The sequence below is a fragment of the Phacochoerus africanus genome, chromosome 1, assembly GCF_016906955.1.
Source record: "Phacochoerus africanus isolate WHEZ1 chromosome 1, ROS_Pafr_v1, whole genome shotgun sequence".
Lineage (NCBI taxonomy): Eukaryota > Metazoa > Chordata > Mammalia > Artiodactyla > Suidae > Phacochoerus > Phacochoerus africanus.
Genome location: NC_062544.1, coordinates 172,980,303 through 173,005,264, shown reverse-complemented (window position 1 = coordinate 173,005,264; position 24,962 = coordinate 172,980,303). Strand labels below are relative to the sequence as shown.

General features: G+C 35.2%; 1 protein-coding gene across 27 annotated transcripts in view; it reads right to left on the bottom strand.

Moving 5' to 3' along the window:
- Positions 1–489: 489 nt before the first annotated feature.
- Positions 490–24,962, bottom strand: part of MBNL1 (muscleblind like splicing regulator 1) — a 205,897-nt gene continuing 181,424 nt past the window's right edge. For 13 of the 27 annotated variants that reach the window (XM_047784876.1, XM_047784867.1, XM_047784970.1 and 10 more), the window contains 7 exons: positions 20,983–21,240; positions 19,760–19,813; positions 18,733–18,886; positions 10,372–10,407; positions 9,589–9,683; positions 6,477–6,551; positions 490–3,906 (listed from right to left, as the gene is read on the bottom strand). In XM_047784876.1, coding sequence (XP_047640832.1) covers positions 6,495–6,551; positions 9,589–9,683; positions 10,372–10,407; positions 18,733–18,886; positions 19,760–19,813; positions 20,983–21,240 — 654 coding nt within the window. In that variant the 3' untranslated portion in view covers positions 490–3,906; positions 6,477–6,494. Of the gene's footprint in view, positions 3,907–6,476; positions 6,552–7,620; positions 7,685–9,588; positions 9,684–10,371; positions 10,408–11,208; positions 11,433–18,732; positions 18,887–19,759; positions 19,814–20,982; positions 21,241–24,962 lie in introns of those variants that run through there. The other 14 variants (XM_047784900.1, XM_047784952.1, XM_047785043.1 and 11 more) reach the window with 9 other exon arrangements.

Sequence of the window (24,962 nt, the reverse complement as noted above, 5' to 3'; positions counted from 1 at the left end):
AAATTCTCTCTCTCTCACACACACACACAGTGAGTCATGTCGTGGTCTGGCTCAGCTGTTCCTGAATCTAGTGTCATCATTATCGATACTGAAATATTCTCTTAGATACCCTGATAGTCTCCTGGGACAGTCAGGCAAATACAATTTCGTTTACAGAAAGACAGTGATTTAGAATTGATAAGAGGATTTCTTTTTTTCCCTTAGGGTTTTCCCCTCCTGCACCCAAAATATATCAAACAGCACTTAAAGTGTCAGAGGAAAGGAGGACAAGATTTTTCAGAAAACACTGGGCAGAGGATGGCAACAGATCATGATTCAAATTCTCCCTCTTGGTATCAAAGGCCAGTGGGAAAGATAGCGAAAGCCTTTCTTGCCATCAGTTACCACCTGAAAATGAATTTTCATACCACTATGTTCCTACAGACAGACATGCGTGGATACTGGAAAGGCGCAAATGTAGTTGACTCTTCAATCTCAGATACACAGATATACTTAAGAAAGAGAAGTTTTATTAGGGCAATTTCACTTTATTTTTCCATACAGCAAAGTCAACTACTGCAGTAATAATAAAATAAGCATAAAACAAATTGCAGCCCAAGACAAAATACATAATTTTAAGCAACTACAAGCAGAAAGTAAGTTGTGATTACATAATAGTAAAACCAAGCACATCTGTCCTTTCAGCAGATGAAAGCGGTAGGGTTGCTGATAAGTGCAACATTATCACCAGCTGGAGTGAAGGCTGGCTATGCTAATTCATTAAACAAGTGCCCATTATCACATTTGCTTTTTTGAGTGCTTCTGAGTTGAAAATTAAAACCGTGAAATTTGAACTGTGTTTTATTTTTTTTCACCTGCTGAAAGAACAGGATCCTACAGCAATTAAAAAACAATCACATAACAACTATAGCTACGGTGTGCTGTTTGGTTTGCCTGTTTATGGTTTAAATTTTGTGAAAGTCAATGCTTGTTTTGAAGATTTTTTTCTTTTGTTGTGTGAACAATAAACCACTGAAATTGGCAGAAACTGATTTGAATAGTATATGTCCTTAGTATAGTTCTTTTTTTGTTTTGTTTTGTTGAAGTTTTAAACATGCAGTAGTTTTGAAAAATGTAAGGAATATTTGATCCATGATTTCACCTTAATGGTTGAAGTACCTGCTATTTTTGGTAATGATCTTCAGGCAGATTTGGCCCAATGGAGTTTTTGTCAGTCATGAGATCTCGGAAGGATGGCATATCTTTCCAGCTGAAAAAATCCTGGCAAACTACAAGCTGTCCACAAAAAGCAAAGCAACATGTTTGAAGGGGTGTGGAGTGCTAACTCTGTGCCACGTTTGCAAGCAATTTTGCTCAGTCTGTCGTTTTATTAGCCTTAACAAAACTCCTTGTAATTATAGACGTTTTTATTCAAAATAAGATCTTACTATTATACAGGTTTCTCTCTTTTGACTATATACAGAAGTGCAAAAAGTCAACCTTCTCTCTAGACGTTCCAACATGCTAAATTGCAGCATAATCAACCCTCAAGAGTTTGCACACACGCTATAATTCTCATTACGTAAACTTTGAGTATTTGGATTATCAACAAAAAGTCCCTTGTTCTATTTATTGATTATGCAGCTTATTTATAACAAGGCCTGATATTCAGGGATTTCAAAAATATTAAACAATACTTTAACATTTGAAATGGATACAGTAGAAAATAAATTTTATTCTAATATCTAGGATCTAGATCTTCTTATAATAACTAATTACAAACAAAATAAATCATCAAAATATTACTCAATTGTCTGCCAGGATTGTTGCGATAGCAACAACTTAACTTCTTACTTAGCAATGATTATATATTTATAAGATATCCATATAAAAGATCTTTGTTCTTTTAATGAAAACTAGACAAGAACTAACAATGACTGACATTCTTACACTTTAATATTAAATCAGTAAAATATAAATCATTTAGTTAACAATACGAATATTCATATGACACTACATGTAATTCAAAACTGAGTATGTTATGAAGGAAAAACTACTTTAATTTTTTTTTGTATTTTGAAAAATTCATCGGTAAAATCTAACAAAACAATAGTCTATAAACTGAAATGGTATTCAATTGTTAATAGAAAATGAAATCTAATAAATGTAGGAAATGAAAAACTACATTTTAACAAGAAAAATAAGTAATATTCTATAATGTAACTAACTACAATAACATGTGGAGTCACCATTACTCTCTTAACACGATTGAAATTACATTGGTATGGGTTCCAACCCGTAATGTAATAATCTAAGGCTTTAATAGATGTACAGTACAATCAGTAAAATCAACACATCAGTCTTATATTAGAAAGCATCTCTCTCAAGCATAAAAACTTGCAGTAAACTTGGAAGTATGGAAAGTTCTATAACTGAACTTTCACTTCTCCCATTCCACACTAGAACTACCAGTGACCTGGCCCCTACTTCAGCAATTTTTAGAACTGCTGAACAGAGCAAAAATATCCTTTACTAGCTGCAACATCCAAACCACAAAAAAAGGAATTCCTTTGGATGAATCCATTCTTAAAAACTGAATGCACATCTATTTTTTTTTTAATTTTGTAAAAGGCTTTCTAAGGCTATAAGCAGTAAATCTGAACAAAACAAAACAAAACAAATCACATATAAAAGTCACCCATGTACTTAACCCACCCAATTACTAGGTTAATTAAACATTTCCCATTTTCATATTTTGGTTTATCATGCATCTGATGACAGTGCTGCTTTCTTCTTTGTTTAGAGTCACTATTTTAAATGTGACTGTGATGAAGCATTTAAGCAAATGTGAAACCATTTTTGCAAAGCATTTAGAGTCTTTTGACTTTTGACAGAGCTATAAATAGAAGCAAAATAATTTCCTCAAACTTTTTTTTGTTATCGTGTCTCAGAAATGGCATATCCCTTTTGAATAACATGTTATACAGTATAGTATGCATAAATATTACACTACAATGCATTAAAATAATTTTCTCTATATATCTATTATATATATCTCCAGTATGTGTGAGTTTATCTGTATTGAGAGAGTTTGTGTTGTGCTGTCTATTGTTACTGTAAAGTTAAATCGGCCATTTCTGAGACAGCTTTGGTTTCCAAAAAAAAAGAAAAAAAAAAGAATGGTGCCCTTTGACTGATTAGTACTAGCAAATAAGCAACAAAATGTGGCTCTGAAAACAATAACACTGAAGAAATAATACTCTAATTTGATGTACAGTCTATGGCACTTCATGAGAATCCTTAACAACATGGTACTTAAAGCCATGATGTGCTTTAAAAGATACACAGTTGTGGTTTTGCTTGGCACATTCATCTCTGTCAGATCCCTCCCTCACCACATCTTAAAATCTATTACATTAAAAATATTACTCTTAAACAAAAATGACTGTGCATGCACGCTCTCATCTATAATGGCAATTTTAAATACAAGGTGCACCTTTGTTATTTGTAAACCTTGAAAGAAATAAACTTATTTTTAAAAAATTATACCTTGGTCTACAGACGTACCAATACATAATAGAATCATGGTTACACCATAGTCTGTCTTTTCAAGATGGCATGAATAGATAGGAAACTAATTAGGTCTGCATATTTGAATGCATCACTCTGTGCTAGAAAAGAAAGACAATGTTGTTCTTTTAGACAGGAATATCACCTCAGCACAAATATCAATTAAATGTACAAAGTGTATAGGCAACAGTGTGCAGTGGATTTCCATGTTGTCTTTTCTTCTGGTTAACATGCAATATGTGGATGTCTTGTGGCTGAGGGGTTTTTGTGTGTGTTGCTTGACGGTATATACAATATGGCTAATGACCTCGTCCTTTACTCTAACCAAGCACACTGTCCTTTCCTCTTTAGTATGATCTACAAGGGAAAAAGAGATAATCTTCGTTAAAACAGACAATATCTAAAAGCAGTATCCAATATATATTCAACATGAAAATCACATTTCTTGACTTAAAGTGAATATAAGTATGTTGTATCATTGTGTAAAAACACAAAACACTTCACAAGTACAAATGGACCTGAATGTTTTTAGCATCCCTTTGAGAATAAAATGACACCTATAGCTTAATAAAATTATATAGACTCTGCACAGGTATCACCCAATACTAAGCATAGAGTGTAAAATACATCTGCAGAATCAAGGAGCATAAGGAAGTAGAGATCTTTTTAGCACTATCACTGTGGAGCAGAATTTACAACTCACTTTACTTCCCTTCTAAAGTTAAATAAGTTTCAAGAGTCAGGATTTGGCCCACGAAATTAAAATCCATGCAAAAATTCCACTAAATACAATTTGCTCTCTTTGGGCGCTTGATTTAGTACAGAATGTGTTTGGAAAAAAATAAAAGAATGTTACTCTAAGTGACTGTTTTGGACAATTTCAAGTTTGGATTTTCCCCCCTAAAGCCAAGAAAAATAGAAATTGTTCCTTATGTTCTTGATGAATTCAGTTTGAAATTATATTACAATATACTTGTGAACTAATAGTTCCAGTTTTTACATGAAATTTGTTCCCATCAGAGAATCTTTACATATTAAACTATGCTTTGGAATGCAACCTTAAGAATGAAAAAAATCACCACTTTGTTGCATTCCAAAACTAGTTTAAGTACTGCAACCCCTCATGAATCGTTTGTTAAATGAACAGAACATTAAAGAGCCTAAGTTTCAACCCATACAAATCCACTGTTTTACTCGTTGATGAACTTAAAGCCACTTGGTATCATTTTTAAAATGTAGATTATTACTAAGAAATAGAACATTGTTACATATATACACAACATACCCAACTGATTGTAAAAGCTTGAAACAGTTTTTTTTAACATGTCAAAAGGAGAATTCTACTTCCAAACCTATACACTCCAAAGCAATATACTTATTCAAAATGTGGCTATTGTTCAGAGGTTCAGAGTAATAAACCTAATTTTCAGAACTGTATTGAGGGAGCTTATGAAATAGACAAATATCAGTTTTAATGATTTAATTCACGATTGCAGCATGTCTTCGGTAGGACTTTTCAGAATGAGTCCATCATTTCTTTCTTAAATGGCTCTCTCTTAAATTTTGTCTACTCTTCTTCTGCATGGGTTTTGACTTTTGATCAGCTCGGACGATGGCTTAGTATCACCAGGGCCTCCGAACTGGTTTTCTGCCAACATCTCCCCACTCAATACCTTGCGCCTTCTTCTATAAGGCTCCTAATTCTTTCTCCCTCCTCTCTCTATAACAACTTTCACTGTTCAAATTCACTTAAATTCTGTCTCTGTTAGGAAGAGTTGCTCCTTCATCTTTCCTCCAAGAGAAATTTGTTCAAACCTATCTTATTTTAATACAGAGTATTGGAACTTACATCTTTGTCTCACTCTCTACTCATCTTTATTTCATTGATCTGGTAACTAACACATAGTAGCACCAAAAAGTCATTTGTAAATGTGTGGATGAACAGATGAATGAATGAATGGAAGCAAAAAGAATCAATACCCATCTTATTAACCAGATTCAGTTTTAACTATCATGGCTCTTTTTAAATATAAAAATAAGTACCTAATATACTTCTGAGCACCTATGATAATTTGAATACATGCATACTGAATAGAACATAGCTTCTAAGGATGAAAAATGGCCATCTTTGCAAGTATCTAAGTTAATGTGTCTGCAGAAACCACAAGGCTTTCAAACCATTTAAGCTATTTGAACAATGGCATCATTTTTAGAATTATATGATCCTCCAAGGTGACTACTCTGAAGTACCTCAAGTTTATCTGGATATGTATGTAGATGTGTGTTTGTGCATATATGTAAGTATGTGGATATATTTATTTAAAGTCATACCCTACATTCTAATGACCATGTGTATGGTGAAGCATGGGGTTAAAGAAGGAGCATGTTTTCATTTAGGATTTAGCAAAACAAATTTGAAATACAATAAATGTTGACCTACACCAGGGGTCAACCATCTACTGTCTGTGAGCCAAATCTAGCCTACTTACTGCCTATTTTTGTAAATAAAGTTCTCTTAGGACACAGCACACCCTTTTGTTTACGTACTGCCTCTGGCCACTGGCATGGCAGGAGCAGCTGCAACACAAACCATATGGCCTACACAGCCAAAAATATTTACTATCTAGTCTTTTAGAGAAAAGTCTGCCAACTTCTGATCTACACCTTCTATTTAAAATCATACTTCTTTTTTGTCATGCTTGCATTTATTTCTAATATAAAAAAACAAAATTAATTTACCCTAAGTATTATGCATATTTAAGTGACAGTAACATATTTTTTATAAATCCATATGATAAAATCCTTATAACCAAAGATAAAATTGTGAGTTCTGTATAAATATTTTCCTTGAAATTTTGCAAAACTCTCTTACATTACACAATTATTATCTTAAAAAAGAAACACTCTATATCACATAAGGAACTTACTGTTTAGTGATGAAAATTCTACATCTGGGTAACATACTTGTGGCTAGTCAGATGTTCGGCAGATATTATGGGTATCTAGCAAATAAAAAATTATTTAATGAATGATCCATGCAGGCAAGCCAACAACCAAAAGATGAAAACATTTCAATATTAAATTTTTTAAGAAAAGTGAAATTCAGCTGTGAGGTGATAGTCCTTATCTGGTCAACATAACAGTAAACTTAATGCCAAAGTAGCAACTCATTTTTTAAAATCTTTGTGTTAAGTACTATGCTATAAATGTTAACAGATTTTAGGAAGTAAAAGAAGTAAAACTATAAAAAATTCATGCAGAGCAGTAATTGAAAGAAGCCCTTTTTGTTGGCCTACACACACACACCTGTGGTTTCAGTTATTCAGTAATCCAGAAATCAAAGGAGGAAATGTCTTGCCTATTTTTGTGCAACCAATTTTTATATTTTCATTTTACTTAACAACGTCTGACTTTTTTCCCAAATGAAAAACACCAGGTAAGAATTACAAAGGAGTATTTCAAAAGACCCAGATAAGAGTGTAAGTCTACTTCAGGACATATTTCTGAATGCTGATTGCACATTTTACTGTATTATTTTTAAATGCACAAGAGAATTAGAGAGAGAGAGAGAAAAAAAAAAACACAGTAAGAAACCAATAAATAGATAGGTGACTTGTTTCAGTCATCTCAAAAGCCAAGATCTTCCAATTTGTTGCCTGACTCTCCACCAACCCGGAATGCTGTCTGCTAACTCAGAAGAGGCAGCACAACAGATGAAGACAATCAGAGGCCTAAAAGCATGGGTTCTAAGACTAGGGACCCATTTCTGGGTATGTGATCCCACCTAATTCCTCTACGCTTAGTAAAAATGCAGTAATCTCTAAAATGGCAGTAATTCTATTTCAGCAAGGTTGATGGGAGAACAGTGAAATTACATCCGTGAAGGCATTCTGTTGTTGTTTCAATTTAGATGTCCTAGACTAATTCAACATATTACAATCCACAGTCTGGAGTGTAAATTAATATGTCTCTCTTTTATTTCCATTTCTCAGGCTGACATCTTTACACAATTTTACAGCACTGGCAAATGGCACGAAAATGTGCTCCAAGCATAAATGAAGCTTCTCATACCATTTTTCCTGCTGCTGCAGGACAGGATGTTGCACCCAACAGTGTAGAAGCATCAAGGATGGGGCTGTCGAAACATACCAAGGACCTTCAACACCAATCAATGCAGATGAAGGGCCAGCTATAAACTTCTGCATGCATGCAGGCTGCATTTTGTGGCATCAGCTATTTCCAGCATTGCTAATGTACTGTAGGCATATACATATGTATGTATATGTAGATATAATATATGTGTGATATATATATCCATTCCCTTTTCTTTCTTTTGGTTGTAAAACAGTACAAAGACCCAAGATTATGCATGAAATGGTGACAGCACAATGCAAAAAGTAAAGTGTCCCCTACAACCAAGGTGGCCAAGGACATGTTGAAATTTGCTTTGCTGTAGTTCTGCTTACACCAGCAATTCTATAGTCATACATGGTAACACACAAGAGAGTTGAGCATCATTGATCTGCACCTTCAACAAAGTGCACTGAATCCATTAAGAAACTTCTGCCATAGATTACTTACTAACATGCCACATATGCACAATCTAGCATTCTTGTAAATGAGTCTGATGTGTTAGCATAAATCTAGGACTATTTTGACAAGCTTCGGAAAAACTAATGATTTTTTGCCAAGAAATGTTTAGAGCTTGTCTGAAACTTTCAAATACATCCATTTTGGCATGCTGCTTCTGAAAGTTTTTAATGGCTATACTAATAGTTTACAGCTCTTCTTCAGTGGTACACGGTGCATTGTAGAAACAAGGGTGGCTACTCTTTATAGAAATGACTGCAAATAAGTGCAAATTCAGATGCACTTAACTGTTCTTCTTTCTCCAAGGGGCAATATGTTGATTCCCATCAGATACTGGCTCTTTTGAGATTCATTTGGCTACATATAACCTTGGTCTGTGGGTTATCTAAAATTTAATTTGGCCCTAGAATTTTTTCATGTGCTATTAACCCTATTGAAATTTGCTTTCATAGCAAACATATCTATATATTCAAGCTATAATCTACTTTATATAAATCTGATTTTAATTCAACCAGTATTTTCTAGGACATAATTTTAAATAGGAGCAGAAAATGCTGGCTGAATTCATGCAAAATTTAAAATTTAAATATTTTAATAATCATTTTCTTTTGAATAATCACATCAAAAAATTTAAATTTCTGAAACGGATTCCTTTTACTTAAAAATATCTTGTGTACTTGTCACTTCATAAACTTGTATGGAACATAGAATGACTCAATTTGCCTCATCTGATGCCTTTTTTTTTTCTTTCAGAACCCTCCAACATTTATGCTGAGTAGTTATAGAAATAAGAGCACTTAGGAATTTTATTTTTTCACTTAAATCACTGAAAATCAAAACTTAGTCACAAATATAATTTATTTCAAATATGCAATCTGCTTGTGAAATAACTAGGGAATTTGTAACAAAGTCTATTTACTAGAGTGGTCATTTGTGGCATATATAACACGTTTAAATATGTTGCTTCTTATTAAGAATTTAGGCAAGAACTAAGAAATTGTATATATCATATGCTTATAACAAAAACCTTAAGATCTCCTAGATTTTAAAATTATTTTTCTTTATGTACGTTTCAGGTGTACAGCATCATAGTTCAACATCTGTATACACTATGCTATGTATTTTCAATTGGTCAAAATACCTGCATGATTGATTGAAACCAGATGAGAATTGCTTGTGTAATTATCATTTTAGTAGCTTTAGAAATGGAGCTGCGACAACTTTGGAGCACTTATAAATGGCATAAAAGCATTCTGCTGCTCATCATAGAGAGAATGTGTAGGCCAACAAGAGGTATCTTTGAAACCCCATGCTATTAAAGCACCCTCTACAGCCCTCACGGACACACGATTCCCACTGACCTCAATGGGAAATCCACGTGCGTAAGGGCTGCTGGATTGAGCCCTATTAGAGTCGGTTTTTAAGAAACAAAGCTGTAAATTAGCAAACCTGGTTGGCTGTGGCTGTTGCAGCGAAGGGAACACTTGTGGCAGATGTTGTTGCTGCGGACACAGTGGCTGGCGTAGCACCGTGCACCATGGGAACTTTCGGAGGGAAAATCATATAAGCAAACATACAGAAGAGTGTAGCAATATGGAAACCATGGCAGCATGGAGGAGATAATTGGGCATGGTATTTATCACAGCAATAAGCCATGTGACGGGACATCACCACCAGCGAGTGACATGCAATCACAGCGCAAAGCAGGACAACATTCCAAGGAGAGAAGGGGAAGGGGGATGAAAGAGAAAAAAAAGGGGAAAAAAAGCTTGTTACCATCAAATCAAGAAAATTGACACAAACAGGCTTAATTTGCTAAGTCAAAAATAAGAATTTTATATAGTGTTCATAGTCAGACATTCAAAACCTAAGTCAAAATACAGGTATTTACATCATATATACAATTATCTGTTTGAATAAAAGTATATTTTCTTATTTACTGTTATAAAAATATACAATATATTACTTTTATGAGATAGATTTTTTAAAAACACACCAGAACTCATAGTCCAATCAAAATCCACCAAAGGTGACTAAAGGAAACTTGTGTGTAAAGAAAACATTTATGTGAGTCCATGTCAATTAAATAGAAAATGGCATTTAATTGACAGGTGTTAGTAAAAGGGAAATGGACTTGCCCAATAGATATAAGTTAAACTGAGCAGTGGATTTTGAGGGGCTGTGAGGTGCACCATAGGTTTAAGATAATCAAGAAACAAAGCTGGCACCTACCAACACTTGTAGCGGGTGTCATGCACAATATTGAGCCTGCCCATCATGCATTGCAACAGGAAGGTGGATTTGAAAAGGGAAAAGAATTAAAACATCCCATCACACGTGTAATTAGGAAATTCATTTGAACAAAGAAGAAAAATTGTTATTATGGGAACAGTGGCATGTAACTGTCAGCACAATCAAATCATACAATAGCATAGTGATCAATTAGAACTAGTCTCAAGTGAAGAATAAAAGCCAGTTTAACTGTGTGCTGGTACACTTTGTTTCTACTAATTGCTGCCTATAAATAAAAGTATTTTGAAAAAAAAATTGAAACCTGCTTAATTCCTTTAAAAATAATATTGTAATTTGTTTTGTTTAATCTGGTTATTGGCCATCTGGTGGCTTTGCTATTTCTGACTTTAACATATGAATTGAGCACATGTTAAATAATTAGAGCAATTTATTATTAAGATGCTAAGTAATTCAATGCACAAAACTGACTTAACAATGTAATGAAACCAAACATTCATTTTTGATCCCTTGGTTTTATTTATTTCCCTGTTCATTGTAGCAGCAACCACACAGACATGGAAGGGGTTATGATTATCGGTACAGGAATTTTCAATAAATTATGCATAAAGAGAAAGGGAACCTCTGCATTGCCTTAGTTTGGATTTTAAATGTAAGAAAAACACTGAGATGAGATACTTCTTTTTTTTTTCTCCCACTTTTTAGGGCAGCACCTGCGGCAAACGGAAGTTCCCAGGCTAGGAGTCGAATTGGAGCTATAGCTGCCAGCCTACACCACAGCCACAGCAACATAGGATCCGAGCCATGTCTGCGACCTACACCACAGCTCATGGCAACGCCGGATCCCCGACCCACCGACCAAGGCCAGGGATCGAACCCGCATCCTCATGGATACTAGTCGGATTCGTTTCCGCTGCGCCACAACAGGAACTCCCGAGATACACTTTCTTATAGTCTTGGTTTACTCAGTAGGTATCTGGGAAAACAGACTGGTTTTCATTGCTGGTTTAAACTCTTCAGAACTTCTTGGAATAGCAAGTATTCTACAAAATTTCACATACAAAAAATGGTTAATTAGACTTCAATAAAAACCCTGGATGGGAGATAAGGAAGATATATACATTGCATATGCAGTGTTAGCACTGATGTTCACAATGGCTCCACCATGACCTTAAAATTAATATTACATATACAGTCTCTTTTCTCTCTGATAATAAACATTGAAAAATCTAATTTATTTTACCAAGTACAGGGCACTTTCCCACATACTGAATTACTGTTCTTTCTACGAGATTATTTTAGACTTCTAGGTTTTAAAATATCAAATGATTTTATATTTCTATCTAAATCTTGGCACATCCTATTTAAATACTAGCAGCATCTGGGATGAACATTTGTTAGAAAAATATCTGCCAATTGTGTCTTGTCAGAGATGGCCCCACAAAACAAAGCTGCCATTGAGAAGCACAGATTACTTAACTGGCATCCTTGTAACAGCTGCAATTAGACTGTTATCACAATTAGCCTGTGGGCATGATGATCAGTGATTAAACTCAGTAACAGAGCTAGGGAGGCAACCTCTCAGGTGGTGTTCAAAGAACTGATAGGCATCATTTAAGACACTTGAAGTTCTCTGTCATTTGCTACCACTACTGAGTCAAAAGACTTGTGAAAGACAACAAAAACAAACCAGTAATAACAAAGACGGTAATTTGAGACAGTAGAGCAAGCAAAATTTAATACTCTAGATCCTATGAAATCATTATCCTCTAATAGTGGGGTGGGAAGAGTGGGAAAGAGAGAATGGAAAGATGAATGAAAAAGAATAATGTGGAATTTAAGAATTAATTTTAAATACTGTACAGGTTATATGTTTTAAACTTATTATTATGCTGCAATTTGCCTATTGTATTTCATCCCCTGTATAATCAAGGCTGCACACGCCGAAAATGAGTTAACCTAATTTTCTCTACAACCCTAAAGCTTTTATGATTTGAATTTCAGTTTGAGTTATCTACCTCATTACCATTATAACCAACGCACACAGTTTTGAGAGGGATTTGCAGCAAATAAACATAAGGCAGCAATGAAAATACTAGCCAGGGTGCAGTAACTCACAAATATGAAGACATAGTGCTGTAGGACCCACTTACCAAAAGCAAAAATCACTTTTGAAATGACTGTAATATCTATCTTTACATCAAATGGGTTGATTTACAAATAATGATTGCACAAATAGCCAATTAAAATTTTTTTTTTCAATTTTTAGCACAAGGGAAAATTTAAGTGAATGTATTTGTCAAGTTCAAATTCCCCTACAAAGATATTTGCAGAGCAGAATAGTGTGTTTCTGAGGAATGCAATATTTTAATTTTGTGATTTTTAAATCAAGTTTTAGAATCTGAGGATGCAGAAAAATAACTGGGAAGGTAATTTACAAATGAGATGTGTGTGTAGTTAAAATTAGTTCAAGGGCAAGGGAAAGAAATAGATAGAAAAATAATTATAATAATTATAAAATAGATAAAAAAATAAGAAATAGATAGAAAAATAATAGAAATTTGTTTGGAGATTTGAATTAAATGGGGTAATTGAAGCCTATGAGGTGTATTATGATAGGAGTATAAAGCTGTTTTAAAGCCTTCTAAAAATAATTTATATCATTTAGAACTAAAAGTTCACAGTCAACTGAATTATTTTCAAAATTGATATTTAAAGAAGTAATGGTTTCATAGAATTTATTAGTTTCTATTAAATCTATTGAATTCTATTTTATTGCACTAGTGAGTTTAGGAAATAACACATAAAACTTAGTGCTTACTGCATTCCAGGCTTTATTCTAAATTCTTAGACCTGTCTGTAAAAGTACTGTAAGAAAGTGTTTTATCAAATTACATCTAAAATTCATTTAAATATAACTATAAAATAATTATCAGCATTATCCTCATTTTTATATAAAAAAAAAGAAAGTGCAGAGAGGTTATAAGTTGTGGTAGAGCTGTATTTAAACTTGCAAGCCAGGTTCATAATCACTATGCTAAGTTTCAACTAAACCATCTGTGTTAATTTCATTAATTATAATAAAAGTGATAAATTATGAAAGCTTTGTTTTCTTTTCTTTCAGTAAAAACACTCCCCCCGCCCCCATCTCCCCTCTTACTCCAGCCCCTGTGGAAAGTTTCCTGGCCTTTTGTTTCCTTATTTCTAGTAGAGTTGCCATGAACGGCAAAATTGAATTAGTTTAAAGCAAACTTATTTTTAGGTCTTCTAAATGCAAAAACCTACACTGATGGAGGGCAGTATGCTAGGAAGAGAGGTGTGCTTCTGAGGATGGTGGGTAGGCAAAAATGGCGTAGGAGAGCAGGGGTAAAAATTCCTCCAGACTCTGAAGAGGCTGCAGGGTCTCTGGTAGTTGGCCATGTAGTGTGTTCTTTCACAATAGCCCTGCAGGCAGCAAGATTTCCAGGGGGCCTACGTGTGAAGCTAAGGGGCTTAGGCAAGGATGCTTTACCCAAGGCAGGCAGAGAAGCCCTGGAGTGCCTGCCTTCAAGAGATCACGTAAGCATGGACAAAGATCACATCAGCAGTGACCAGTGCTGACTGAAGGATGGAGACTGGGTAGCTCAACAGAATCAACTGGATTACACAGGCCCTTCCTTTGAGTAGAGCCAGGAAGAAAGGGGGAGATGTGACTACAGCTTCCTGGTATCCCAGTAACACCTGATATTCCTATCCAACAAGGTGAAAGTAAAGTTTAGAAGTGCACTTAATTTAAATTCAGGAAAATAAAACTGATGTAAATAAAAGTGTTATCTTTTTTTTTTCTTTTTGTCTTTTAGGGCCACACCAGTGTCATATGGAGGTTCCCAGGCTAGGGGTCAAATCGGAGCTGTGGCCGCCAGCCTATGCCACAGCCACAGCAACAAGTGATCTGAGCCACGTCTGTGACCTATACCATAGCTCACGGCAATGCCAGATCCTTAACCCAATGAGCGAGGCCACGGATCAAACCCACACCCCATGGATGCTAGTTGGGTTCCTTAACCACTGAGCCACGATGGGAACTCCAAAAGTGTTATCTTTTATACACTCTAATTTCAAGAGTGAAATTCATACCTGCAACATAAATAGTCCCTAGATTATGCATAACCTGATGTGAATAACAGTCTTATTAAAGGGTAAAGGTAAAAAAAAAAAAGGGACTGCATATTTAAAAAGAACTTCAAGTGAACTTTATATTACTTGTATTTATCTTGAAATGAGGTGGAAGGTATAAAAACAAAAGTCCAAAATACTTTCTTGGGGGGGCATGGGAGTGAGGGGGAGATGCAGTGGGATAGGACTGATTGGATGAATGGAAAGATGGATGAACGGACAGATGGATGAGATGAGTAGATGGATAGATAAATGGAAAATGGAAGGAAGAGAAGGAGATAGGGAGAGAGAGAAGAGTATACAGTGTTTAAAAGGATGGATGGATAAATAGACGAATGTGTACATGGATGGATGACTGATAGATAGGCATGTGTCACATAAGTCCAAGTTTGTTCTTAAAAGTCATGGTATAGGAGTTCCCATCATGGTGCAGCAGGAATGAATCCGACTAGGAACCATGAGGTTTCGGGTTCAATCCCCTGCCTTGATCAATGGGTTAAGGATCCAGTGTGGCCGTGAGCTGTGGTGTAGGTCGCAGACGTGGCTTAGATCTGGCATTGCTGTGGCTGTGGCAAAGGCTGGCAGCTGTAGCTCTGACTCAGCTCCTAGCCTGGGAACCTCCATATGCCAAGGGCATGGCCCTAAAAGGCAAAAGAAACAAACAAAAAGTCATGGTATATGCTAATTTTTCTTAACTAGCTAGCTGGCTTTCCACTGAGCTCTGATCTTTTGCCAGCAACATCCTCTATATTCAGAGTAACCTGCTCTAAGGATTTAGCCAACTATGCTTTGTTGCAACTTCAATGAAACAGAACTGCATAGTCCTCAAGCTATTATTAAAGCAACAGACTACAGAGCTCTAAAACTCTAAACTGCAAAAAATAAATGACTTCTGTTTACTAATCTGTTCTAATAATGCCTTCAGAATATAACTTCCAAATTATAATATTGTGCTTAGATAGGATATTCTAATCATCTAATTCTTCTATATGGCTGCAGAGTAACCTAGACTGTGGAAAATGAATTTCCTTTTCTCCCAAGTGTTATACATGAGATTACATATGAATTTGTGGTCAGATTGATTTTCTATAGTTCTCAAAGGGTATTTAAAAAATTAAATTAGTTGACCATATTTCAAAATTGAGAAATTTCAAATATAAATATCCAAATGTCCAGAATATCTGAAAAAATATCTAATCTGGCAACATTGGTCATCAGGGCCAGTGCACTAGTTTGTTGTTGTTGTTTTGTCTTTTTTTCAGGGCTGCATCTGCAGCATATGGAGGTTCCCAGGCTAGGGGTCAAATCTGAGCTGGCCTACACCACAGCCACAGTAATGCAAGATCCAAGCCTTGTCCACGACCTACACCACAGCTCACCGCAACGCCCGGATCCTTAACCCACTGAGCAAGGCCAGGGATCGAACCTGCGTCCTCATGGATGCTAGTCAGATTCGTCTCCTCTGGCCATGACGTGAACTCCTCAGAAGTGATTTTTCTAATAATTAAGCCCAAAATTATCTTTATGAAGAAAAACTCCAGGGCCAGTTCATTAGGTTGTACATGTTTATATACAACTAACTCTGGGGGCACAAACACAACTATCCCTTGTTCACAAAGACTACGATGTATATGGAGCCACAAAGGGTATGCAGTGCACAACAGGTACAACCTGCTGGGCAGTTAATCCTCTGAGGCAACAAGAAGCTAAGCCTGGACATTGATGGTCCCGTTAGACTGTGCCTGGGCTCTCCAGTGCCTCCCAGACCCGAAGCTCCTAATTAATTTCATGCTTCACTTGTTTATGTTTCTTGGCCCTCAAAGCATCTTAATTTACATTCTCTGCATTAGATTTCTTTCCTTTCTGGCTGTCTGATAAAGTGGTGTGGCAGAAGTATAGATGGACTATCCATTTTAACTTTTTAATGTCATAATGGCACACAGGTACATGTGACAATGAATGATGGAGGCAGTACCTACTTCTGATTGTATGACTAATAAAGGTCAATTTGCAGCTTAAGCCCTTCAAGACTGGGCTACAAATGAGTGTTATTTTACATTACTATTGCAGTAATTTCATATCATATTGACTATAAACATTAAAACAGAGTATCTCTAATGCAAATTCATCATAAAAATGCAAACATATCTTAAAATTTTTCAGCATATTTCAAAATATTGTAGCACTTTTCTTTTTAGCTGTGCCCACAGCATGTGAAAGTTCCTGGGCTAGGGATCGAACCCATGCCACAGCAGTGACCTGAGCCACAGAAGTGACAACCTGGAATCCTTAACCCACTGAGCCACCAGGCAACTCCACGACACATTTTATTTACATGTACAATGCTTATTTTTTAGAACAGAGAGGTAAGTATGATTCTGACTTATTGTTTTTCCCTGACATGAACCTTACCTAGCTCTATCCTATCCACAGACTAAAAAAAAAAAAAAAAAATTGCAGGGAGAGACTACTGTCATAAATCAGAGTCATACATATCATGCAATTGATGATTATACTTATAAGAGTCTTCAGTCATTTGAAGACTCAAGTTGCTCAACATTCAAGTTGCTGGAGAAACTAATGAAAAACCCATTTGATAAGATAGATTATTTTAGGTTTCTTTAAATAATAGATGGAAGAAGTTAGATTTGTTTTTATTTTTAGATTTTAACTAAGTAAACTATTTTTATTGGTAATATTTTATAAAATGAATTAAACTGACAAAAATAATTTTTAATTTATTCAAAATATGGTAGTTACCTACAGTCCCTTGAAACTTTATCTAGTGATCTGAAAAATGGCAAGATGATTTGTTAGATACAGCATAAATCTAGGGGCTTGGTAATTTATACCAAAACAAAGAAAGTTATTTCAGGAAATTTCTGAAAAACTACATATGTTGAGAAGAAAGTTTTAACCTTATATAAAACTTAAAAGAAATGTGACTTTTCTCTCAGAATGCAGCAACTATGCTAAAGATCAAAATGATTGAATTTCTATTCTAAAATGGACAAACTGCAACTCGATAGGTAATATTTTATCAGTATAAATATTGTACTGGGATGCCTAGGGTAGGCTCTTTCAATTAATGAAATATTCTAGTTTCCCAAATTTTACTACATATTTTACCCATGGATGGCTAATTTTCAAAGACATATAAAAAGTTGTGCTTAGCAATAAAAACTAATGTGAGTCTAATTTATTATTTTATTATTCAAAAACAAATGGTCACATTCCCTTGTGGCATTTTGAAGTTAATGCACTATAAATACTGTTAACATAGATAATATATTAATGGGATCAGATCTCTGACATACCCACTTAGTCATAACTTATCAATTTAATCAATAAAATTATTTTGTTAAAGAAATACATGGTAATTTTTTAGAAAGATTAAGAAGTAAAGAGGAAAATGGAATTAGACTCTCTAGGTAGTTGAATTCCAGATTACAAGGAGTTTAGTATGTATTTTCTGAAGTAGACGAAGAGTGAGTAAAAATAATAAATTTTCAGGTAATTGAATGACTGATGATGTTTTAAAATTGTATATCCTTGTGCATAGTTCTAGAATATGTTTATGCGACTTAAGTTGAAATCAACTGAAACCACAAATGTATAACTCAATAATAAATGTAAACTCCACTGGGCACTTAGGGCTATTTCAATATTAGCCCAGGAGCAAGAATTTTAAGCAATGTACTGATTGGTACTGACAAGAGCACATTTTTCAGAGCTCTGCAACACAGAGTCAGTTTTTCATTCTCCACCTTGAAAACAAAAAGGCTAAAAAATAAAAATCAAAACTTAAAAGTGTCATTTCATATAATTCAAATGAACTCTATGGAATCATGAAGGCAAAGGGGTCTTACAGCAGAAAAGGGTCATAAAATAGCTTGACAGACATATAATGGTGTAGAGGAAAGAGAAAAAAAAAAGAACTCTATTTCAATTTCAAATTACACAGTCAAAAATAAATATATAAAATATCACTGATCTCTAATCCACCTTTCATTAAGCTGAAGTTCTTAGTTTTTACAGAAAACCACAGGAGATGCCTCAGCTAAGCTTCCGTCTTACCTTCCACCTGCTCTAGGGCTAAAAACAACTGGGGGCGTGGCTTATCTGCTCTACCAGGAGAATTCTATGGGGATCATCAGGGTGGTTTATTAACAAACTCAAACCCCTTACCTGGAGGGAGAAACGCTGTATGCTGTTGTAACTGCATGTTGGCTAGAGCCTGTTGGTATTGGAAAATACCAGTGTTAAAGACTGCGGTGGCACCGTTGGTTTTTTCAAGAGCAGGCCTCTTTGGTAATGGGGGAAGTACAGCTTGAGGAATTCCCTGTTTAGTGAATGAGTATAAAAAACAAATACCAGTAAAAAGAGAAAAAGAAAAAAGAAAAATCAGTTGAAGGCCAAAATTGTTAGGAAGCACGAGCAAGCAAGAAGCAGAGCACTTAACTACCCAAGGGAAAAAAACATCCAATAAACAAAAATTTAAAGGAAAAAAAAAAAAAAAGCAAGATAAAAGCTTTAAAAGAAGCATTATTTTTGTCTGGAAAAAAAACGAAAACAAAAACCCCACTAGTACGAGAGCACATGTTACATGTGTTAAAGTGTTTTAAATCCCATAATGCTTCAGGCTTTCTGGGAGAAGCCGTTGATTTGGGAAAAGAAGAAAAGCTGCACTGCGAGCTCCATGAGGATTGACAAGTATAAGCAATGTTAATAGTTAATTGTACGGAGTGACTGAAACAGGTAAAATAAAAACTAATCCCACTCTTTCCCTCCCCCCCACATCTACCTAAACATGCACATGTCCCAGAGCATGCAAGTTTTTTTTTCTTAAACACTGAACTATAAATATCAAAAAGTCAATAATTCTATCACTAAAGCCATGCTAACCAAACAGGTACATAAATATACAGTCAAAAAATACATTTTTAATGTCCTTCAAGTATTTCATTAGAACATTCTACAATGTAGCCAAACTGAATGTGGGCTGCCGGGCTTCCAGAAACTTTCATTGTAGGATATCCAGGTACTTATATTACAGTCTTTCCACTAGTTTTGTCAGGAAACCACACTCAGTTTTTCATTGTACTTTACATTTTATAACAGAAAAAGGAATATATATTTTAAAATTGATAAAAAAAAAAAACTTGTATCTACAATAAAGCTACATGCCAAGCTAAAAGGTGAAAGGTCATAGTACCAGGTCAAAGGTTGCCTCGAGGGGTCGCTTCAGTGATTTGACAGCCGACTGAGTCTTAATTAGCAGGCAGCGAGCACATGATGGCAATGGGCCAGTGGGGTTCAAGCGCATTAACATAAACAGCAAGCAGAGGTGCATCATGGGGGCAGCAGTGCATTTTTGGGTAGGTGAGAAAAAACAAATAAAAAAACAAATCATCGGAATGCCATATACAACGAATAACAAGACTAAGCATGCACAATAAAGGCACTACTGAGTTGTTATTGGGAGGATAACTCCTCTTTGTAGTTAATTACAAACAAGATACTCTAACAGAAAAAAAAAAGAGTGAAAGGAAGAGAGGAGGAGAGAGTCTGCCTTCTGTATTTTTGCTCAAGTATCCATAAACAAACACAGAAAAGACCTCTCTCATGGTTATTTTACTGTGCTATGAAATACCACAGTGTTTTTATGAATATTTTAATGATTAAGTCATATATTTATGTAAAAAATGGACAACATTAAAACAGCTAAGCAAAGAACAAAAATGGACTCATTAAGATGAGCTATTAGATCACATTAAAATTTACCTTAAGTATCTAGTTTTGTATCTGTTCTAAATGATCCAATTTCTAACTCCTGGAGTACAGCTTTCTCCTTTCTATATAATGGCATAGTCAAGCTTCTCTAGTTTTACACTTCTGTTTATGCCACAATATTGTTTCAGATAATCTAGATAGCAAACTGTTCAAAATCTTGTAGCTAATTCTAAAAAGAATTTTGTTCAAGCAGTTCTCCTAAATAGTTCCAGATTTTGTTATGGTTAAAAGCAAGATATATGTAGAGAAGAGCCTTGATGTGCAAAAGAACACACCGAAGGAAAACAATGGCTGATTAGATGGCACACAGAAATAAGAGGACCGAAAATGGCAGTATCGTTAAACCAAAAGGAGACAGGTGTTCTGTACAAAGCAGAAATTTCAGAAACCCTATATCCAGAATAAGACAGAGAATTAAGAGTTAGGCCAAGGGTAGGAGCAATCTGAACCATTTGAGGAGTTACCCTCACTTCTGTGAATGGTAACTTCATTATGTATTGTCTGGGATACCTGAACAAACATATTTTCAGCAAAAATTAAAAAAAAAAAGAAAAAGGTTAATAAATGAATAGCTTGTAGTCAGATACAGTTGTTCACTTTGCTTTTTTGACTGTTAGCAAGGATTGAGCTGAGGTCTCTACTTACCATGGCAGCTGCAGTGGCTGCAGCCTGTGCTGCTGCAGCCTGGTTGACCTGGTATTGGGCAGCCTTGATCTTGGCTTGCAGATGTGCGGGAGGATGAAAGTATTTGCACTTTTCCCGAGAGCATCTCCCTTTGATGTAATCCATACACACGGTGACTGTGTTGTCATTGGTGTCAATCATTGTGCTGTCAGCAGGATGGGCAAACCGACAATCATTTTCTCCTCTGTTGCAATTGCCACGCTGGTACTCTCGACATACCTACAAGTCATTAAGTGCACAGGGGTGAGTCAACATGGACAACTTAAACTGCATAATGTGAGAAAAAGAATGTATATATGTGTGTTACTGGGTCACTTTGCTGTACAGTAGAAATTGACAGAATACTATAAACCAACTATAATGGAAAAAATAAAAAAATTAAAATAAAGCGCAAGACTGGTGATAGAAGTCTACAGGTCAAAGTGGAAAAGGTAATTTGCAAAGGAACCATAAAATAACTTGAAAACATTGCTAGTACAGGATAAAAATTACAACCCCATTTTAGTAAAATGTCCACAAGAAAGAAAATGCATGTATGATACTAGTTATGGTAAAATATCTAATTTAAATTATGGTGATACACTTATTCATTACCAAAGGGAAAATAGTAACTTTATGGTGAAGAACCCCATAAACACCACTTTAACTGAACAAAGTTAGTATCACCCATAATGACATCACATACCAACCGATATGACACACTGAAAGCATCACTTTTGTTGTACTAATGCTGAGAACGCATCACCTGAATTTGATCATGAGGAAACGTCACACAAATTGAAATGGTAGGATATTTTGCAAAATGGCTGATCAGTACTATTTCAAAATGTCAAAGTCATGACAGAAAAGAGATTGAGACATTGTCACAGACTGGACAATCTTGGAGTCAGAGAAGGGATATTGGTAGGACAGCTGGTGCAATGTGATTAAGTTCTGTAGACTGGTTAAGAGCAGCATAGCAATGTTAATTTTCTCATTTTGTAAGTGGTAATAATATGCTTATATAAGCTGTTAACGTTTAGGTAAGCTAGGTGCACCAGGATAGGCAGGAACTCTTGCTTCTATTTTTGCAACTTGTATGCTAATCTGAAATTATTAAAAGTGAAAGTATAAAAAAGTGATAGCTTTTTTGTAAAATGTTTCCAAGAGCTATTTCTTTGATCATTAGAGAGTCAGCTAGTAGCTATATACAGCTGATGGAAAAAGATAAGTTTTTGTTATTGTCTATTTGTTTTATATCTATTAATTTTGGATGAGGTCCCTGAGGAAAAGTGAAAATGGATTATTTCTCATTTGTCTGCTCGACTTTGACTCTTACTATTAAAGTCTGCCATGGTGCCTGCCCTAATCAAGAGGTTCCCAGCACTATGTTCACTCGTGGTAGTTTGACCTTTTTGCCACAAGAGGGCCATCTAAACCCAGAATGTCCTTTTAATATTTTCATGCTCCTACTTCATGCTTCAAGGATGTTTCCTTTTTATTTTTCATAAATCTTTTTTACAAACTGAGAAAATATAGACCCAAAGTACTCTATTTTGGAGTTCATCAAGAAAAAATGGGAACCATGTGGTGCAATTTAAAAAGCAAAGGTTTTCTTGGACTTAAGTACATGAAGAGATCACATTTAATTCTAGGTATTTCCCCTATTATATTCATATCCTATTATTGAGAAAAGTGCCTCCTTTTAAAAAGGCCTCATAATTTATATCCGCTACATCTTTAAAAGAGCATTACAAATGACATCTTGCACTATTTGGAAACCTCAGGCTAGCAACGCATTGCATTCCACATTGCATTGAACCAACTCTATTCACCACCTCAATTTATTTAATTTAAAAAGATTATTAAATAACTGCTCCATGCCAGACACTCTGAGAGATATTAGGAATACAAAGTTACTGAAGATCCTATTTTTTAAAAATCATTTCATTTATTCTCATGGACAGAAGAAAACAAGGATAACCAGGAATTTATAATTCGAAAAGCAAAAATACTTAAGCTATTATCCAGAACTATTGTCCTCCACTCTGGCTGAGCACTGGAATCAGGTGCAGAGCTTTCCAAACCACAAATCCCCACTTACTAAGTTAGACGCTTCAAAATAGGAAGTGTGACACACTTATTTGAGAACAGAAACATTCATATATATATATATATATATATATATATATATACGTGTGTGTGTATATATATATATATATATATGTAAAAATTATGCTAAATTTATACCCTAGCATAAGCAAAAAGGCTATGTTTCTGCTGAAGCAAATCTATGTCAGTGCAGGACATCCAATAGGAAACCATCTGTAATAGGACACTACTGCTGTTAGCTCTTCGGTAATTCTTGCTTTTTGAATGTGCTCACAAAGAAACTGGCAACAGCTGAACTAACACTCTATTTTCCAGTTTCTCTTACTCTTTGCCACATTGACAAGAAAGAAGATCTAAAAGTAGTCTATTTGCAGGATCTTTAATAACTATTAAAATCAAAGATCTGTTATTTTCTGAAAACAACTATGCCAGGGCTGGTACCAGAAATTTGAGCATCATTCTCCCAAAATATAAACTGAGTGCTGGGCTAATTTTGACTTTTTATTCCTCACTCCATCTCAATGTTCTTTTTATTTTCAGCGATGTGAACTTTAAGTCAGGCTGTATAAAGATGGTCATTTTAAGGTCCCTTGACCCTCTCCATTTGCTTTATGCATATATCTGTACAGTTTGTACAGGTTAATAATTTGTTTATTACAATTTTGTACTCTTTACTGTCTTGCAGGATGCAGTAATTCTAAAAATATTTAAGCAGAAGTGAATAACTCACAGTTAGCTTTGAATTTGTCCTAAATCCAGCCTTTTCTGATGTTCCAAGAATTTCAACTATTTTTGCATGATATACATTTTTGACTTCTAATTTTTATTTTCTAGCTTAAAGTTTCCCCTAACATGGGAAATGTTACAGAAGAAATAGTGCTAAAATAGCTGTTCTCCCAATATTCTTGCCTTTGAAAAAAATAAAGACGAAATAGAAAATCTCTCATGAAAATTTGTACTGGGGGAACCTACAAGGCCAGAGGGCTAGAGAAGTTTACCTAACTTTAGACGTACATCTGGATTGTTGAGTACCTCTCTAAATAGAACAAACTTCCCAAAGCTCTTCAAACAGATTTTTCTCTGATAATCACCATCAATAAAATGAGATCTATCCTTTCACTGCTAAATATGGATTTGGCCTGGTTTCTCTGATAAAGTTAAGAAAACTTAGACTGTGCTTCTCCCCACAAGAAATCTCTTAGTTTCAGTATTATATTAGCAAAGTATAGTTGACAAAATTTCAACAAATTTAACCTCATAATTCAAATCAGGATAAGAAACTGAACAATTTACCATACAAAGAATTTGGGACAAAGAAGATAAAATTAAATTTGAAAATCCTAGCCACATTATGGTTCTTTTTTCTATTCTCATCCAATCTTCCGCATGAACACATTTTTCAAATAGTTGTGATTATAGTATGGCTGTTACTTGGTGATCTGTTTTTGCTTAACAATATAGCATAAGCATTTTTTTTTTGTCTTTTTTGTCTTTTTGCCTTTTCTAGGGCCACTCCTGCGGCATATGGAGGTTCCCAGGCTAGGGGTCTAATCGGAACTGTAGCCACCAGCCTACGCCAGAGCCACAGTAACACAGGATCCGAGCCGCATCTGCAACCTTCACCACAGCTCACGGCAACGCCGGGTCCTCAACCCACTGAGTAAGGCCAGGGATCGAACCCGCAACATCATGGTTCCTAGTCGGATTCGTTAACCACTGCGCCACGACAGGAACTCCAGCATAAGCATTTTTTTTTCCATTTTACTAACGAGTGTCCAGGGTGATCATTTTTGCTGGCTGCATCAAATTCCATCAAATAGATGTGGGTAACATAAGTAACTCTTCCAGAG